At 49.0% G+C, this 19,377-nt stretch overlaps 1 protein-coding gene across 1 annotated transcript; it reads left to right on the forward strand.

Moving 5' to 3' along the window:
- The first annotated feature begins 1,031 nt into the window (after positions 1 to 1,031).
- CFAP251 (cilia and flagella associated protein 251) lies at positions 1,032 to 18,856 on the forward strand. Its single transcript, XM_054392916.1, has 20 exons — positions 1,032 to 1,154; positions 1,290 to 1,430; positions 1,779 to 1,888; positions 2,325 to 2,433; positions 3,378 to 3,458; positions 3,953 to 4,030; positions 4,334 to 4,378; positions 4,720 to 4,928; positions 5,383 to 5,562; positions 7,351 to 7,598; positions 7,691 to 7,839; positions 8,854 to 9,027; positions 9,345 to 9,529; positions 10,037 to 10,151; positions 10,346 to 10,509; positions 13,299 to 13,389; positions 13,594 to 13,737; positions 16,337 to 16,565; positions 17,770 to 17,871; positions 18,732 to 18,856. Exons 1-20 carry the CDS (start codon positions 1,032 to 1,034, stop codon positions 18,854 to 18,856), a joined length of 2,802 nt encoding a protein of 933 aa, XP_054248891.1.
- The last annotated feature ends 521 nt before the right edge of the window (positions 18,857 to 19,377 follow it).

A 19,377-nucleotide genomic window follows, 5' to 3' on the forward strand; every position in this document is an offset into this window, starting at 1 on the left:
TGTGTCCAAAGGAAGCTTCTTTCTTGCATGAGAGCTTCCTATGGGAAATCAAGGAAACCCATGGGAGAGACAGAAGCTGGAGTGGATCCCAAGAACAAGATGAAGTGGCCAGTGCTCAGACTGGGGAAAATCTGTCTGGGGAGCTGCTGTGAGCTCTGACCCCCCAGGGCTATTCAATACATTTCTTAACACACTAGTGAGGGGCTGAGGAAGGCAGTGGTGGGAGTTTAACCCTCACTTTCCATCTGCTTGCTGGGCAGGAGATGCTGGCAGCAGAGCTGGGCTTGCTGCAGGGCCCTTAGCAACCATTTCAGTCCCAGGACCCAGTTCCCCTGTTTTTATCCTCAATTTGCCATCACTCCCTCCCCAACCCGACACCATGAGCCCAACTGCAGCAATCAATAACCATTGCATGGGGAAGAGTTAGGGGATGGACAGCCAGACTTCTTGCCTTCAGTGGACATATAAGTTAGTGCTGGAGGAGAAACATGAGCATCTTAGCCCAGGTGACTGGAACAGGTGCTGGTGTGAGACATGGAATTTTGTGGAGGTGCAAAGAGGGAAAGATTAGATGCTCAGAAACAGAAGCTGCAACTGGTTGGAAACTTTCCCCTAGTACAAATCCATAGGCAGTTTAGGAGCTTACATGTATCCTGATGTTGGACTCTGCTCTTAAAGTGATGTAGCTTGGAACTGAGATGTGCTGAGCTGCATTTCCACTGGCTGTGAACCGGTCCAGGAGTCAGTACCCACCAAACCCTCTCTCTCTTTCCAAGGACACCCTTGCTGCTGCAAAGGAGAAGGAAGGAGCACTGGAGGATGCTGGAGCAGATGCACTGTTGTCTCCTTCAGGGGCAGACATCCCAGGCACCCTGCCTACCAACTGGGCTGGGAGACAAGACGTGACTGTATTGAATGCCCTGGGGGAAGACACTGCTGGGACAGCACACTTGGAGGGCGCTGGATCCCCTGAACAGCCTCCAGCATTTCCTGAGCCTGTGGGGGCCTTTTCCAGCCCTTGCTCAGGCCTCATGGAGCAGGAAACACAGCAGAGTAGGGAGGATGATGGGTGTGATGGCTCTGCCAGTTTGTTGTGGGCAGCCATGCCGGGGATGGTCTTCCAGGAGGACAGGCAGACCAGCCTTCACCCCCTTGTGAGTGTCAGTGGGCATGGTGCCAGCAACTGGTACTCATGCCCAGCTTTCTCCCACCACCCCAGAGACTTTTTGTGGCTTTTTTTGTCCCAGGTTCTAAATGCCAGGGACAAAAGCTCTGCCTCTCACCCACAGAGCTTGTCCTGGGTGTTGGGCTACAACAGCAGCCTGGCAGTGCACAGCCTGATGGACGGGGAAGACCTGGTGCTCCTGTATGCCACCTCCCACACCGTGGTCATCTATGACATCTTGAAGAACAGACAGCACCACTTACAGGTCTGACATGCAGGCCATGTGTCTCTTTCCTCCTAGCTATCTCCCAAACTCTCTTCCATCTCCTTTCGCAGTGTCTCGTGCTTAGGGGTCCCTTAGAAGCGAATCGAGGAGCAGCCATGCAAAGAGGGCATCGCTTTACAGAGTCTCTGCTTGGGGAGTTACAGCCAGTGCGAGGCAGGAAAATGGGGTGATGGGCTTGGAAGAGCCTGCAAAAAATAGGATGCAGGAGTTGGGCTGGAAGGATGAGAGTGGAGGAAGGGAGCTCATGAGCAGAGCAGTTTGATGAATGCTCTGAATATCCACCAGGTCTGGAGTCTCTGTGGCACTTTGCTGCTCCTCTCTCCCCAGGGCCACACGAATGTCATTTCTTGCCTGTGTGTGAGTGAAGACAGACGCTGGGTTGCAACTGCTGACAGAGGGCCGGATGCTCTGATCATCGTGTGGGACTCCTTTTCTGGGTAAGCTCCCAGGAACCTCCTCTTTGGGTACCTCCTGTGTCTGGTAAATCACCTAGGACTGACTCCAGCCTCAGCTGAGAGTGAAATGGAAGAAACATGGGGCTGGGGTAAAGAGGCAAAGGAGCCAAAACAGAGCCAAGTGTTTCATCATCCTTATATCACCCATGCTCACAGGACACCAAGGTGGGGCTGAGCTCTCCCAGACTAGGCACATCATGTCTGCTTGCTGTAGTATTGATCTTACAAGACCACCCATGAGTTGGTTCTCCCAGCCATTTACCTGGGAGGAAGGGATGGCTGTTCCCATGACAGACCTGGCGTTTGCAGACTGCCTCACTCCATGCAGACCAGGGTGGGCTGTGCCACAGATTTTGCCAAGCAATTGCCTTAAACCCCTTTTGGTGCCATGAGAGCTCATGAGGACTTTCCTCCATAGGATACCAGTACACACCATCTTTGAGAGCCATCCCAAGGATGGGGTCAGTGCCATTGCTATTTCTCACGATGCGAAGTATTTGGCAACCATTAGTGCTGGTACAGTGCAGGTAAAGAAAATATCTCCTCATAGAATCCTAGAACTGCTGAGGTTGGAAGAGGCCTTGGAGATCATAAAGTCAACTACTTGCCTAGAGCTTGCAATCCTACCACTGCTGCTAAACTACTACCACTAAACCATGTCCCTAAACACCACATCCACACATCTTTTAAATACCTCTAGGGATGGTGACTCCACCACCTCCCTGGGCAGCCTGTTCCAATTCTTGGTAATTCTTTCTGTGAATAAATTTTTCCTAATACCCAACCTGAACTTCCCCTGGCACAACTTCAGGCTGTTTCTACTTCTCACTTGTTTCATGTGAGAAGAGACCAACACCCACCTCACTCCAATCTCCTTTCAGGGAGGAGGGTGATGAGGTCTCCCCTCAGCCTCCTCTTCTGAAGACTAAGCAACCACAGTTCCCTCAGCTGTTCCTCGTAAGACGTGTGCTCAATGCCCTCCATCAGCTTGGTCACTCTTCTTTGGACATGCTCCAGCACCCTGATATCCTTCTTGTAGTGAGGGGTCCTAAACTGAATACACTATTTGAGGTCTGGCCTCACCAGTTCCTCTCCACAGCTTTGTTGGATAGATCCCTGGAAGTTTTTCCTAGTTCAGCAAAGGGGATGTAGAGAGCAGAAGAGAGGTGGAGTGGGTTTGCAGAGTGATGGATTTTTTTTTATCTGAGCTATTGGAAGGTAGACCTGGATTTCATTGCAGTCAGTGTTGTGGAGTTGAGTAAATGGATCCTAAGTCGGGATCAAAGCTTCTGACCCCACTGTGCTTTCACTCTGCCATCATTTCCTGAAATTAAGCTCTCCACTGCCACACCATGCTGCTCCAGTCTTTTATGCCCCACGATCCCCTGCAGCTGGAGGGAAGGGGGTTCACCTGGTTTCCCCAAGCTCCCAGAAGCCCACAAATGTTCCTTGGTTTTCTCTTCTCTACCAGAGAGTTTGTGTTTGGGAGTGGACTTCACCCACAGAGAAACCTGTGTGCAGTGCAGAGCTGAGGCCTGAGTTTGGCTATCAGGTGAGTAACTGTGGCTGAGGGGTTCAGAGGAGTGTGACTCAGCTGGACTGGGCAGCTCTGTCCTCAGCTGCTCCCTGCCTGCATCTCCATGCCCCCATCCAGTATGAGACTGCTGTTAGATCCTGGCTGGAAGTGGGAAAGAGGATCACATCCCATCCCAGCTGCACCCCAGTGCGGTAGAGCATCTCGGGGTCATTAGCACTGCCCCTCTGCTGCCTGACAGGCATGGGATGTGGAGAGGACCCTGGAGGAACGTCTTCCACTGCAGTCCTGATACCAGCCAGAGCTCATGGCAGGAAAAGCCTGGTGGTTCTGTTGACTTGTCCCCACTCACAGAAGACAGCTCTGGTGTTTCACAGGGAGTTTGGACTCTGTTTTCAGTTCACAGCAGGTGCTGCAGTAGGTTTTGGACAAAGCAGGTGTTCTGCATGAAGGGGTAAGCACAAAGCATTTCTCAGCTTGGCATTAATGCAATTCTCACCTTCTAATTTCAGGATTATGTAGTTTTTAACCCTCAAAATCCCTACGAATTTGTCAGCAACAGCAAAACCCAGGTGATATTTTATCTGTGGGTAAGTAGGGACGTGGGAAATTGTGTTTCTGGTGCCAAAAGTGCTCCCAGAGGGTTGGGAGGTGGCATGGGAAGATGCACACTAGCAAAACAGTGTGCCAGTCAGCAGCTTCTGGGAGAGGAGTGGGTGGTGGGTGGGTGTTTAGTGCTTTTTTGGAAGTTCTTGGAACCTCCCTGCCCCGAGAGCCCTGTTTCAGCCACCACTATGTGGTGCCAGTGCCCAGATGATGGGGAGGGAACGTGGTGGCACTGCAGAGCATGGTTCCAAAACGCTTGTCTTGGATCTTTTCTCTGCTTCCTCCAGGGTGATGAAGGTTTGCATTATGGAGCACCAGTCCTGAACACCCAGGTGAGTGCAGCGGGGTGAGTGCAGGAGGGGCCACATCATGTCACCTTCCTGGCTTTAGTCCTGGCAGCAGCACTGTCCCTTCTCATCCCCTTAAGCAAAACCAGTGGCCGTGTTCGCAGCCTGTCCTCCTCAGTCTCCTAAAGGGACAAGCCAGGACAGCCTGAGGGCAGGAGGGGCTCTCTTTTCCCCACAGCATCTTCTCCTGGGGCTCTTACGTCTGGTGGCCCCGTCATGGGACAGGGAGGGAATGTCACACGAGGGACCAAGCAGAAACATCTGTGCTTGAGGAGGGAATAGCCAGTGCCCAGGATGAATGCCTGGCCTCACCACTCTCTCTGCAGACCTTCCACAGCGTGGTGGGACACTTCAGCCAGTCAGTTTTTCATTTTAACAACTCCCAAGCTCTGACGGCCACCTCGTCCGGGAAGCTGGTGGTGTGGGACACGGTCGGTCCCTCCAAGGAACTGTGGGCCAGGCCACATGGCATGAAGGCCACCAACCTGGTGCCTATGCAGAAGGACAGCCTTACCGTGCTCCAGGTGTTTGAGAGGTAACAGGAGGGCAGTTTTCAGCAACCACAGTCCTCAGACACCCCAGTCACAGGAATGGCAGAGCTCATGCTGATGAACCATGGCCAAGCACTGCTGGTTTAAGTCACTTGGCAGCGTGCGAGGAACAGGGACATTCACGGGGTTGGCCATGGTCACTCAGGACTGGGGATGAGTCTTCCTCAGCCTCCTGGCTTTTACCGGCAGAGGGAGCAGACAGCCACCAAACACTGTGACAACCTTGGGGACAGGGCAGGGGACACTGCAAGGTCACAGCCAAGCCTGGTGATTTCTGCTCATTCCTGCTCTTTCTGCCTGCGCATCTGTGCGGGGCTGTTTCTCATGCACTTGGGCAGAGAAAAAGGAAAAAGATCTGTTTCTGCCCAAGGATGCTACCCAGGGAATACCTGGGAGCTCTCAATGGTGTGTTGATCAAAAGCTTTCCCTTCCTTCCAGATCCATAGTTACAGGTGATGTGAAGGGTCAGGTCAAATTCTACAATGGGCAGCTGCAGTTCCTCACCTGCTACAGCCACAGTGAAGTGGGTCCCATTCAGTCTATCTCCTTCTCCAAAACCTCTCCTGATGCCTCCTCAAACTGCTCCACCTCCATGAGCAGCCAGCCCTTCATCACCAGGTGAGTGTCCCTTTATAAATCCAGGTCTTCTGCATTTGCCCTGCAGCTTGAAAGCTGGGGGGATGGTCAACTGAAAGCTTCCCCATGAGCTTCTGCATTGGCTTCAGTGGGTTTCCCAAGCTTCTGGGCAGGACAGGGAAGCAGATGAGGAGGGATCATTCCCCTTTATTCCCCCCTCTGCAAATGTTCAAGTTGGGTATTTGTCCCACCTGCCCACCAGAGACAAGCAAAGGGATGTGTCCTGGGCAGCCCCTTTTTGGCTACACAGCTCCCAGGCATCTCCCAGCAGTTACCAAACCCCAAGTGGGCTCCAGCGCATCTTAAATTCCGACCTCAATGTGCTGCCTCAGTGCAGGTGAGAGAAGTAGGGACGGAGGTGATCAGCTGATCCTGGAGCATGCAGCTCCTCTGGCACATACCCAGCACACCAGGCCGTGCTAATGCCCAGCCTCTGTCTCCTGCTGGGCTCCTTAATCCCCCCCTTAAACCCCTCCTGTGGATGGCTATTTCCAGTTAGATTTTGTCATGGCTGGAGGAACTATCAGGGCAGTGGTAGTGCAGGAACTGCCCCAGGGGCAATGGCATCAGTGCTGGATTGCACTGCATTTGACTCAGGAGCCTGGGACTGTCCCAGCCTAGTCACTGGCCCTCTCTGCCCTTCTGCATGATGTAACTGTGCCTGAGGATTTATAGGAAGTCTGCAGGCCAGATGAAGCTCTTCTGTAGCTTGATCCAGCCTGCAAACCACATGTTTGCCACTCCTGTTATGACCCTCCTGGCAATGCCCATCCTTAGTTGCACATGTTTTCCCAAGAGCTGTCCATGTAAGACAGATTCCTTCCCAGCCCTGAGCAGTGCCCTGGGGAATGGGTTGGTTTACCCTGTTGGGGAAACCCTCTTGTCTCTTCCCTCTTTCTGGGTTGCTCCTGCAGCTTCTGCTGCTGGGCAGCACAAAAGCAGAAAAACAAAGGAGAAGCCTTGAGGCTGCTAGTCTTACGAGGCTGCTGGGATCAGGTATGACTGAAGAGCCCAGAAAGGGCATGCAAGAGGTGCAGCATCCTTCAGTGTCTGGGACAGATAAGCATAAACCAACGGCTGTCACAGGCCAGCTGGCAAAGAGGCTGCTGTCCCCCCACTCGTGTTGCCCACATGGTGCAGCCACACATGTCTGTGCAGCTCTTAGATCACTGCGTGGTCCTCTCTTGACCCTTTAACTGTCCCAGACTCTGAGGCCTCAGGCAGACTGACAACTCCACATATTTGTTCTGTAACTTCTATTGAGAAGTCTGATCACACACCACCAGTTCTGCAGTGGGACCTCTTCACCATGCTACAGTTGGCACGGCTGAGTGACCAGCCAGGCAGTCACTCTGTCTGCGGCATGGGACTGGAACTGTCCTCTGACCTTGTCCGCGATAGCGCAGTCAACATGGAGCCACTGACAATGGTGGCACAGAGACAAGTGAAAAGGCTATTCAGAGTATCTTCAATTGCTCATTTGTCTGTCTCACACACCAGTGACTTGCAAATGGCCAAAGCTACCCAGATGTCGTTCATCTTCTGGCTTGCCTACCCAAGTAGAAAATGGAACCAGCTCTGGTGTCTTCCTGTGGAGATTTAGCAGGTCATGAATACAAAGTGCCACCTGCCTGCCAGGTCAACAAGTGTTTGCATATTGTGTATCACAAAATATAACTGATCGTCCAACTGAGCTGCCAAAAAGAGGCTTGGAGGGACCTGAGCCAGCTAGTCTGATTCATCAAATTCTGTTTCTCTCGCACTGAACAGGAACTTTATCCTTTCAACTTCTGATGCAACCGTGCTCCATGTTGCAACAGACAGGACAAACTTTGAAAAAGTCATGGAAGAGACGAAGGAAGCTGTGAATGCCATCGCCTGCCACCCCCGGCAGGCACGTGTGGCTGTGGGGAGTCGCTGTGGGCTGCTGAGGCTGTGGGACTATCAGCAGAACAAGTACCTCGTTAGCAGGATCTTCACCAAGGCGGGCATCCAGTGCTTGTCCTATGACCCTGAAGGTATCCTGGCCTCATGACCTCCCCACCTGCCAAGCACTAGGCTTCGCAGAAGGAGCGAGCATGGCCCGAGATTTTTCTGGCATGCCTTGCAGGTTATTTTCTGGCTGTTGGTTGCAATGATGGAAGTGTTTACATCCTCGATGCCATTTCCCTTCTGTCCAGCTGCAACGAGCTCAGGTTCTCACACGGTCCTGTGACTCATATCAGTTTCTCTCACGATTCAGAGTACCTCGCAACTGCTGTAAGCTTGTTTTTTGCTCTTGGTCCTTTACATGTGCTGCTCATGGTGCAGATTCTGGTGGGACTGGGAATTGCTGCCACAGCAGAGCAAGCAGTGTGGAGGACTGTTCCATTCCCTGGGCCTTCGTGACTCTGAAACGCTTTTTCTGGCTTGAAGAGTCTCTGTAAGCACGTCACCAGTCACAGCCGCTCCACAGACCTGCTGCTGGCAGCGCCCCATCGCTAGCTTTAGTGACAAGCCTTAGATCTGCACCCATCTGTAGAAAGGGCTAGAGCAGGGAATTCCTCCTGGCTGATGCACACAAGGAGGGTGTTGGGCCAACATCTTGGTGCAGAAGTGATGAGGCAGCATTGAAGCAGTTTGGCATAGATGCTGTAGCAACTGGTGATGATAGGACAAGGGGCAATGGCTTTAAACTGAAAGAGGGTAGATTTTCATTAGAAGAAGCTCTTCACTGTGAGGATGGTGAGGCACGGGAAAAAGGTTGCCCAGAGAGGTGGTAGATGTCCCATCTCTGGGATTGTTCAGGGCCAGGATGGATGGGTTTTGAGCAACAGTGGAAGCTGTCCTGGCCCGTGGCACAGGGGTTGAACTAGATGATCTTTAAGGACCCTTCTGACTCAAACCATTCTATGGTTCTGCAGTCTGTACAAAGAAAATGATTCCCCCTTCACGCATGGATGCCAGGGCAGTTGGTCATCTTCCTGTGGATTTCTGTGGAGTCACTGAACTCAATTTACTCTCCTTTGCTTTGAGAGCACAGTGGGGAATGAATTCCAGCCAGGATGCTCCGGGCCAGGCTGAGGACCTCTGCAGTGCTGCCTTTGGGGGCAGGTGCCCAAATCTGTCTGAGCCGGTGTTTTATCCTGGCTGTGACTCTGACCCTCCTGGTGGGACTCACAAAACTTAGAGGGCTGAGCTAAGCCCAGTGGGGACACACAGAGCTGCCCACTGCCTGCCAGAGGATGTGTGTGTGTGGATCACAGATGGTTGACCTTTGTGCTATCATTCCAGGATGAGAAATACTCAGTGACTCTTTACAAGAGAGTCCTGCAAAACGGGAGCGGGTGCTGGGAACACCTGGCAGGGCTGCGCTCCCACTACAAACCCATCCGGAGCATCCTCTTTGGGGTCCAGATAGACAGCAATGAGCCCAGACTCTTGAGCCTTGGGGAGGACCGGCAGCTGGTAGGTTGGTGTGAGAGGACAATGGGCACTGAAGCTTTGTGGCTAAATTTGGGGAGTGGACAAGGGCATTGAAGGGAAGCTCAGCATTTGGTTCTGCAGCTCCTAACCCTTTTCCCAGCAGTTCTGTCACAGGGGATTGTTTCTCAGTGTAGTCTCAGGGCAGATCTGCCCAGGGTTCAGGCAGTAGAGCTGAGGCTCTGCTACTGCAGGCTGTCCTCCCTATCTGCTGCAAGAGATGCTGGATCCAGTGAATCTGGAAGGTCTAGGGTACTGGCAGACCACATGGGAGTTACTGTGTTTCCTTGTCGTCCCTCCAGGTTGAATATGACCTGAAGAGCAGCAGCAAGGACCACTTGGTGGTCTTGCACAGGGACCGAGTGGAGCAGGCTGCTGTGCCCCTGTGCTTGGCCTGGTACCCACAGCTCAGCAAAGAGTCCTTCATCCTCACTGCCAACAACTGCTACAAATTGAAGCTCTACAACACAACGACCAAAATGTGCAGGTAGAGGAGAGGAGAGATTCAGGCCTGCCACTCCCTGAAAGTCTCATCTTTCCTTTGTATTCTTCTTTGCCTAATGCCTGCCCTACTCCCAAACATGAGTGTGTGTTTGCCCATTCGTGGTGCAGATCTGAGGGTGACTCTAGGTCCACAGTTTGCTCCATCCTTGTGTCCATTAGTGTGTCATCTAATAAGGTTGTGGCTGCAGGTGGTTCTCGGTCTGCCCAACATGTTTTACTTGAGATGCAGCAGCTGGATATCAAATAAGAAAAAAGGAGCCCACACGAACAAAGCACAAGGACTGACGGATCCCTGAGCACTAAACTCCTCTCTTAGCTTCAGTGTGGTCCTTTCTGGCCAGGGACTCTGTCCTATCCTGTCCTCTTATCCAGCAGTGCAAAGCCTTTACACCCACCATGCCTCCCTGTATCTACCCATCCTTGCGCATGGCACCTATTCAAAGAGAGAAAATATTTTGGATGAATGGATGAAAATGTTGTTTGCCTTTAGAAAGACCCTTTTGGGACCAACCTATGGCTCCCCTTTGGAGAAGATACAAATCCTTCCAGCAACAAACACTGTGGACCCCCAGAAACACTATCTGGCGTACATTACAAAGGATAAGGTATGGAGCCCCATCTGACCCAGCTGTCAACTTGTAGAGTCTCCCACTTGTACAGGTGGTGATCTCTGGGGAAATTTCAGTGCAAACAAAACCATGCCTGGTCCCACCTGAGGGCTGAGCAAGCTCCCAGGAGAATGATGTAGCCCCTGTCCCCTGGAGGCTCAAGCCCTCCCAGACTCCCTTTTTCCTTACAGGTGGGTTTGCAGATTTTGCCTGTTGATGGCAACCCCCACAAGTCCTCAGCCTTCATTTGCCACCCAGATGGTGTCTCTGACCTTGCCAGCTCCTTTGATGGACGCTACATCTTTACAGCAGGGGGGAATGACTGCACTGTTATGAAATGGGAGGTCAACATAAAGTGAGTACCATAGGAAGGAGAAAGGAATCTTGTTACAGCTTTCCACAGCTGCTTGGCCAGCACAGCTGAAACAAATGTTCCTTAGCATTTGCACTGAGAATGGGGATTTTGTCCTAAAAGATCTCTGTTTGTGTCCAGAGGAGCTAAAGCCAGGTCTTCCAGCAATTTCTGTGCTGATCCTGGTGTATAGGGCTGTGCTGCACAGGGAGTGTTTCTTTGAGGGCTCTCTTGAGCACAGGTCCCTTTGGGACAGATGACAAAGCTCTGCAGCTTCACTCTTCTTCCACAAGACCAGGCCATTGAACCCCACCTGGCAAGGTGTGTCATGGGGTGAATGAGAGATCCCAGTGTTCATGCAAGCAGGAGACCCACCACTTACTGAGAGGGGCATGAGTGGAGGCTGGCAGCATCTTTGCTCAACCCTGGAGGCTTCTAGCTCGTGGGCACCTGGCCTGCAACTGCACTTATTAATGGCAGAGCCACATGCCCTGTGTTCACACAGGTTCTCAAAAGCCCTACTTTAGCATTTACAGATAGCTCAGCATGGTGGGCATGTGCCATGCTAGGGATGGTGGCATGGTAGTGGGGTCAGCCTAGATTGCAACAGACCTGTCAGGCCCCAGGCAGCTTTGTGGGGTGGCAGCTGAAACAGGAGTGACACAATTTTGGGGAGGCTTTGCTCCCCTTTATGTGATATATCCACATAGTCCACAGGGGATATGAAACCAGCAGACCTTGCAGGCAGTGGCCATAGTGCCTATAAAATATTCCAGTCTGGGAAATGGTCCCCAAATGGTGGGAAGTTGAGCAGAGGATTTTTGGGTCCCTGTGAGGGCCTGGCCTGTGTGACAGGAGATTGTCAGGGTTAGACAGAGGATCAGAGGAGCTGCACTGGCTGCAGGAGGAGCATACAGGGTGGCTGGTGATACAAAAATGTCTGCTCTCCAAATGGGATAGCCCAGCATTTACTAGGAAATCCCCCCTGCATTTGAAGACTGGATTTAGAACAAGCCACCTTAATCCTATAAAGCTTTGCTTACATGACTAAATGGTCTGCAGTGAATGGGGTGGCTGGAGGAGTGAAGGCTGCTTTTGCAAATGAGGATTTCCAGGCTTTGGCCCGGAGTGCTGACAATAAACCTTGCCAGGTTTCTTCTGCCTTTCTCTGCAAGTGTGCCATTGCCCTCTGCCAGCTCCCTCAGGCAGTGGTGCCAGGCACGTGTTCCTTCGTGGCAGGCAGGTAAGGTGGCAAAGGCAGGATATATATTTTGGTTTCTTTGCTGCTCGTTGCAATGCACATGCAGGGCAGAGGGGCTGCGGACACCTGGTAGATGCACATGTACATCAAAAGGAAGCTGTGGACCTGCCAGGCCAGCATGGAGTGACTTCACCTTCACACTTAAGGCTGCAAAGGGAGCCTATCTTGTGTCAGAGCTAGAAAAGATAGCGCGGGATGGTCTCTGTTGGTCTGTGGCTGGGGTATTTTATCCTGCATGTCACCCTTCTAGCACAGAGCACATCTCCTGGTTTCTGGCAAATCAACCCCGCTGGAGCTGGCTTTTTGCCCTCTCTCCTGTATTTGCCTTTTGGAGCACATCTGTGCTCCTCACCTTCCTAGGACAAAGGCTTTGTGGTTAGGACACGTGCTAGTCCTGCGTAAAACATTTCTTGCAGGTACTGCTCACTCAAAGGAAAGCCCAAAGGGTGCTGAGCCAGCTCACCTTCATGTGCCAGAACAAAGGAAACCTGGGTGGAAAAGCAAAGGGCTTATTTATTTTCTTTTCCACTTTGTGTGGCTTAAGCAGTTGGGGGTCAGAGTAAGCGACATTTTAAGGAAGGCATTAGAATATAAATGATCCTTCTTTATAATGGTTGGCCAAGGTCCAGGCAACGTTGAATTTCTATGTAATTTGTTTTCAGAGCGAAGCTCTTGATGAGCTAATTATCATTTTATTGCTGCTTCTGGCATCTTGTGCATCTCCGCTGTGTTTAATACCCAAGTAACTTAATTATGAGAAAAGCATGAAGCTTGCAAAAAAAACCCCAGTGGAAGCAGTGCTAGAGAGGTGTGCGTGAAAGCTGCAGCCTCGCTGCCAGGCGTGGGCATGTGGCAATGCTACGCCATGATTGCACTACCAGGCTTGGTTTCCTCTTTCATCTGCACAAACTGAACAGATTCTTTTGGCTCCAACTTGCCTATGAAATTGAAACAAAGAGGTGGCACTGAGATGCTTTCAGTTTGATGTAGACTGCACCTGTGATGCAGTCACCCGCCACGGCAGAGGAAGTAGAGTAATGGATTGCACTGAGTTATTGGGGAAGGATGTGTTAGTGAGGGAACGGGGAGCTTAGGTTTGTGTGGTTTACTGCAAAGACCAAGCCCCAACCCTCTCTGCATGTTCAAAATGCTGATCTAGCTAATTCATCTTCCTCAATGTCTCTATAAGGAAGCAGAAAAGCTAAATGCCAGACACCAAGCTCAAGTCCATGAAAAAGCTCCTGGCTCCCAGCCCTGTGCTCATTCCACTAAACAAGAGGACCATTCACTAATAATTAATTCCCACACTGTGCTATTGTGTGTAAAACCTGGATATGAAATATGTTGTAGAAGTGCAGACTGGTGATAAAATAGACTATGGCTCAAGGCAGTGCTTTCCTTTCCTCAATTCTGATGCTCGAGGATTTTATTTATTTATTGAAAGTGTCTGTGAACAATGACTAGAGAGGGAGATGTGAAATCTTTCCTTACATGAACCCTTCCTGTAGCATCTTTTCTCTGCTTCTGCCAGTGCTTTGGATGCTGCTGCTTCCCTGGGCGGGGAAGGCTTGATCCCATTCTACAACCTACTGGATGGTGGCAGAGAAGGCGAATTCTTCAAGGTAATCATGCTCACCGTGAATGCTGTCTGGCAACATCTGGCTGGAGTTTAAGTTTCGTTTATACAGACCTGACATTTCTTTGTATTTTTGTACAGCTCGCCTTTAACAGCAATCTCATTGATGTGCCTGTTAGTAAATCTTAAAAGGAGCTTTATCTTTTGTGCCTCCTGGAACTTTGCAGTATTTTGTTTGACTCCCTTGCAGGAGCTGGAAGACTATTTTTACTACATGCAGCTGCGCAACCATGGTGTCAATACACTGGAGACTAGAGAGGTGTCAACACATATTCCCTTGGAGGAAATGCCTTCTGTCATGAGAGCAATGGGATTTTATCCATCAGAGGAAAAGGTTGGGTAGTTGTTTTTATTGTGGTTATTAAAAGAAAAAAGAACAAGACCAATCACACTTACCAAGTGTCAAGAAGGCCAGATTCTGAGCATTGTCCTGCTGGATGTTTCCAGAGTGTATTTGCTGGCTTTCAGTATATGTAACCTGCTCTGCATCAGTCTAGTTGTGGTCAGAAACTGCAGCAAATTCCTCAAAAAGTAATGATTCTTGAGAAGAGTTGAACAACTGCAAGGGCAGACTGAGCAAAGCTGGAGCCTGATGGTTCAGAAGTGTTCAACAAAAGATGATCTTGGGGTCTTTTGGAAGTTGAGTGCTCTGCCACCACTGCAGAGCTGGGTTTCTTTGGAAGGTGAACTGGGAAAGTTGAGGAATAAGTCTTCCTTTGGCTCCCAAGGACAGCAGCCTCTAGCTTTCTTAAATCTATAAGCTAAGGTACCTTGTGTGCAGGCAGTGATGTTCTCTCTGTGACTTCTGGTAGTGGTTGAGCTGCTTTGCACGCAGCATAAGGTTGGTGGGCCACGGGCTGAGTCCCTCAGGTCAGATGGAGACTCAACCAGAGCATCCTATATGTGTCACCAGCACGGGTGGGCATGTCTAGCTCCATACAATCACTTCTTTGGATATTGACAGAGCCTCTTTTTTTTTTTTGTTCTGCCTGTGACTGATGAAAATTATTTTAGATGGAGACATCAGCTTTTATTCCTACAGAACTTAAAGCTCTTTCATAACTGATAGGCTCTGCAGAAGCTCTCTCTGAGCTTGCCTTTCAGGTTGCAGCAGTGCAGCTTCCTATCAAACATTTATCAAGAGCTTTTTAGCTTCAAATTTTACAACAGACAAAGACATGATTTAATAAGGGAGCTGCTTCTTCCCCTTTTGTGGCTGTTCCTACAAGGCAGTTTGTATTATACACAAACCTCATCTGTAATGGCAAAAGAGTAATTAAAGCACATACCAAACGAATAAATAAATTACTGAATCTGAAGCAAGGAGATTAAAATAACGACCTCTTTGCACCAGCTACAGCCCTTCAGCGCAGGAGGGGGTCTCCCGAGGGAAGCGGTACCTCGCTGTGCTCCCTTCATCTTTCTGCGGGGGAGGCTGTGCTCATCTCTGCCGTTGCACAGGAACCCCACAGGCTGCTGCGATGGTGCTGTGAGTCAGTGCCACCCCATCTGCCCAGCCACACTCTCTGCCAGGAGAGACAGCAGATGGGAGGCTGGACCTTTTGCCACAGCCACCACCTAACAGACTTGCTTTGGAGCCCCAGCAACTTGCAAACGTTCGTGTGAGCTAGGACTGCTTTACCCTTGTGTCAAGCTGTGGTGTTATCCCCTTGTACTTTGTTAGATCTTTTCCTTGGGTTATTACCTTTTCACCTCCTGGGAACAGAGGGAACATATTCCCCTGAGAAACATCTCTGGAAGAATAACTGTTAACCCTCTCTGCCCCAAATCAAAATGAAAACAGCATTTCAGGCATGGAAATAGAGGTATTAAGCTGTTGTGAAACCAGGCAACCTACAATCTGCTTCTTGAAGCAGCAGTATTAAAAGCCAAAGAGCGAGTTCATCTCTCTCTAGAGTATTTTTAATACAGGAAAAGCAGGAGGGAGAACAGGCAGCTTGGACTGACCAGCAAAGCTTTTGGGAATTGGTGGTTTTCTTTTGTAGTTCAGCAGGGCTGATATAAAACCTAATCATTTGCTAAAGGAAAAATGTAAGGCTGAGATTTCCCTCTTTCCTGGGTTTCATTCAGTGGAAAAACTTGTGACACAAGGACAAAGGCCCAAGGCTGAATGCAAAGTCCTCCCCAGGGAGGTCTTGCATCAGCTTCCCTTCCCAGGGAGTCGCAGGCTTGGTGCATGTTGGCACAAGGAATTCTCTCAGCATTTCTCTGCTGCTCTTGTATCTCCAGAGGGGCTGCCTCTCAGAGCGTGAGTACAATGAAGGCATGGAGCAGATCCTGCCTTTCGGACACACATCTGCACAGCTGCTTAGTGAGCTGACTCACAGCACCAGACTTCAGGAAAACCACTGGTATCCAGCACAGCCAGTGCTTGTCTGTTTGCCTGAAAGTGATCCATCTGTGCAGGATGTCAGCCCCACTGAGCAGATTTCAGACTTGGGTTGTGCAGTGGCAGGACTGCACCAGACGCACACTGGATCTTATGCTGGGCAGGGTGTGTACAGACTGTGTGCAGCCTGGTTACACGAGGACTCTCATACGTGTACTTTTGTAGCAGGGTGTTGTATTTACTGATTTGTGCTTTGCCTACCTGCTGTCCCCAGAGTGGAGACACAGCTGTGATGAAGGTATTGGCAACAGCTGCAAAGTCACCAAGCGCCTGTTGTAAGAAAACAGAGAAAATCCCAAATAACTACATATCTGTTACCCTCATCTTTGCTTAATATCATCATAACAGCATGTGTGTAACTGTTAGTCATGTCCATCCTCAGCTTGTTACTGGGATACAGCCATGGTATCTGTGGTACTGGTATGGGCACCTTCACGGTGCATTGGCATTCATGAGATGGGAAACTGCCCTGATGCTCTTCAAAAACAAGCCCTATAACACTCTGTCTTGCCTTGATCTTTAGATTGAAGAAATGATAAATGAAGTAAAATTCAGCGAGTATGTGGATACTGGAGAACAAGTGACAAAAATCAATTTAGAGGATTTTATCAAACTTTATATAAATCATCGACCTGTGTTTGGCTTGTCAATGACAGAAATACAACAAGCGTTCCAGGTTCTTGGTTATGATAATGAGAACGGAGACAAAGTTATTGACAGAGGAGACTTACTGTTGCTGCTCCAGCTCAGAGGTGAGTTATTCCTTTCCTAATGTTAGTTTTATGCTTGCTAGTTCTGATTTCCATTTCAGAATGTACTCACTGCAGCAAAAAATTAATCTGGAACTATAGCCTGGTAACCAGGGCAGATGTGTGGAGCCACCTCTCTTAAGATTTTAAACTAAATAATCACATCTATCATCTCAGCTGCACTTCTTGTACTGCTCTGGAAATCTCTCCTGGCCTGAGGTACCTTGTCTGTTAAATGATGAGTATGGATCTTGGCAAACTGTACCCTGCCTCCAGTATAGCCTTATCAGAATCATTGTTCCCTCTTCCAGTCACAAAGTTTCCACAAAAGTAGTATAAAACTGAAAGAGAGGGGGATGAGAATGGAGGGGTGAAATTAGTCAGTCCTGGACTGAATCTGTGTGTGAAAGACTGAATTAGTTCAGTCCTTGATTAGTTCAGCTGAATCAAGGAGAACACTGTAAAGATGTGTATAAATGCACTTATGGCAAATGCTGTAGAAAAGTTAAAACAAAACTTGTGCTGTCTTGCTCCTGTTGTTAGCTTGCACATTTAGTGCAGTTAAGAGTTAAAAATGGTAAAGGGAAATACTGTTTTACATCACCTGGTAAAAACATGTTGCCACAAAGCTCCTTGGAAACCAAGGATTCACCCAGTGTGAGAAAGGTTAGTTATTTCTATGGATGGTGTGGACATCCATAAATAGCTACATTGGATAGAACAGTTTCATAACAGATCTATAAACTTGTGCCTCAGGCCATGAGCCAACCACTGACTGGGAACAAGTGCTATCTCCAGGTTATTCCAAGACTTTCCTGCACTTTTCTGTGTGGAAACAGGTACCACCATGAACACGGGGTGGCACAGACTGTGGTCAGCCCTGTGCCGGGAATTCTATGGTGGGAGTAGAAGCTCAAGCCCTTGCAGGTTCAGTGTAGCCTGAAGAGCTTTCTGTATCAGAATTTCTCCCTTTGATAAATATTTTTGCCCAAATGCCATACGCGTGAACAATTTTCCTTAGGATCAACATATTCCTAGGTTGGAACCACATGTTTCAATTCATGATGTGTATTTATCTCAGAGAAACAGAATCTGCTTTCCAACTGTCCTCTTTTGTTTGGACACTACTTGTGTTTGAATTGCCTTCTATTTTTTTGTGTCAATGACACCACACCCCATGAGGCTGGTGTTGTTTTGGTGTGTACAGGAGAGCACATGACAGAGGATGAGCTGGCACAGTGTCTGACCACCCTAATGGGCAGGCGTCCTGGGGGAGGAGGAACCGAACCAGACACCTATGATCCCTCAGGTATGGGATTAGCATTCCACACAGCACAGCAGCAGGATTGCTTCAATTCCCAAACAGAATAATTTAAATTGCAAACCCATTACCCTGTTAGGCTGAGAGCTGTCATAACCACTCAGCCAGGATTGCAAAACTACTCATAGAGCAGTAGATGTCCCTCATCTGCGCAACAATCGCATGCGTGTAGCTGAAAACAAATGGACAAGGAAATCTAACTGGGACCTGACAAGATTATACTGGAACTGAAATTGGAAATACACAGGGGAACGTTTACATGCCAAAGTCCACAGCGAAAAGGAATCCTGCAATATGGAAATGACAGTGTTGATTTCATCCAGGTAGCAATGCCCATTGTGACGGAGCTGTTCATGACATTTGTCTACAATTTATGTCCCAGTCCACACTAGTCTAGAACAGAAAATTACAGCAATGAGTTCAGTCAAGTGGCATTGCCCATTGTAACTGGAACTGCTGGGAAGTGACATGTTTTTTTGTAAAATTCATGTCCCAGGCCACACCAATCCAGAACAGCATCTGGTTAGGGTTGTTGACAACAAGCCATGTGCAGCTCCTGGAGTCACATTGCAAAGTGGGATCCTAAAATTACATCAGTTTGCCAGAGTATAAAAGTTGGCCCCTTGACCCTTCTGAGGGAGGGATCTGCTGCAAGGTAAGTCTTGCAGCTTCTATCCCTGATACAAACATATCAACTATTAAGCTAGTAAACCAACACTTTTTCATGATTACTTCACCCAGCTTTAAAAGCATTCCATCTGCTTACTGCTGTTTATAAATTTTCCTGATCTGGAAAGCTGCTTTTACACTGCTGTTTTGTGTTTTGTGTTGTTGTTACTGCTCTCCAGGTGCAGCAGCTTTGACTGAAGAAGAAATTCCAGCAGAAATCACAGCAAAGATATTCACTGCTGACATTCTCAGCTTACCTGTTGCTGAAAAAATGAACAGAAAAAAAGAAGAGATGAATCTTTGATTTGCCAAGACACAGCTGCCACAAAGTTTTCTTCTGGTTCCTACTTTCCAGTCTCCTCAAATATCTGCAAAATTTTGTGTTTATTAAAAAGATCACAGAGTTTCATATTAATCAGACCCTGGAATAAGCCCGTACTTCAGCACATGCAATAAACCTATGTAAGGAAATACTGGGGCTATAAAGAATGAAGCTGTAGCTGCTGTACAGTCTTCTTAGGGTGGCCTCCCCATCCTTGGTTGGACCTTTCCTAAAATTCATTTGGGGGGGATTATGCTACGTTTCCTAACATTAAGACAGTATTTGTGAAACCTGACAGCAAGAGAGCAATGTAAAAGTATAGTATTCATAAAATACGTTAATAAATGTAGTGTACAAAATTCTTACAGAATCATAGACCATTAAGGTTGGAAAAGACCTCTAAGATCATCAAGTCCAACCTCCTATCTAACACCTCTATGACCACCAGACCATGTCCTGAAGTGTCACAGCTACTCATGTTTTTGAACACCTCCAGGGATGGT

Source organism: Indicator indicator, chromosome 26, assembly GCF_027791375.1.
Source record: "Indicator indicator isolate 239-I01 chromosome 26, UM_Iind_1.1, whole genome shotgun sequence".
Classification (NCBI taxonomy): Eukaryota; Metazoa; Chordata; class Aves; order Piciformes; family Indicatoridae; genus Indicator; species Indicator indicator.

Coding starts and splice junctions, on each gene's coding strand:
- CFAP251 (XM_054392916.1), top strand. CDS start 1,032: ATGGAGCAGGAAACACAGCAGAGTAGGGAGGATGATGGGTGTGATGGC. Junction 2,434..3,377: donor TTAGTGCTGGTACAGTGCAG/GTAAAGAAAATA, acceptor CTTCTCTACCAG/AGAGTTTGTGTTTGGGAGTG. Junction 17,872..18,731: donor AGACACCTATGATCCCTCAG/GTATGGGATTAG, acceptor ACTGCTCTCCAG/GTGCAGCAGCTTTGACTGAA.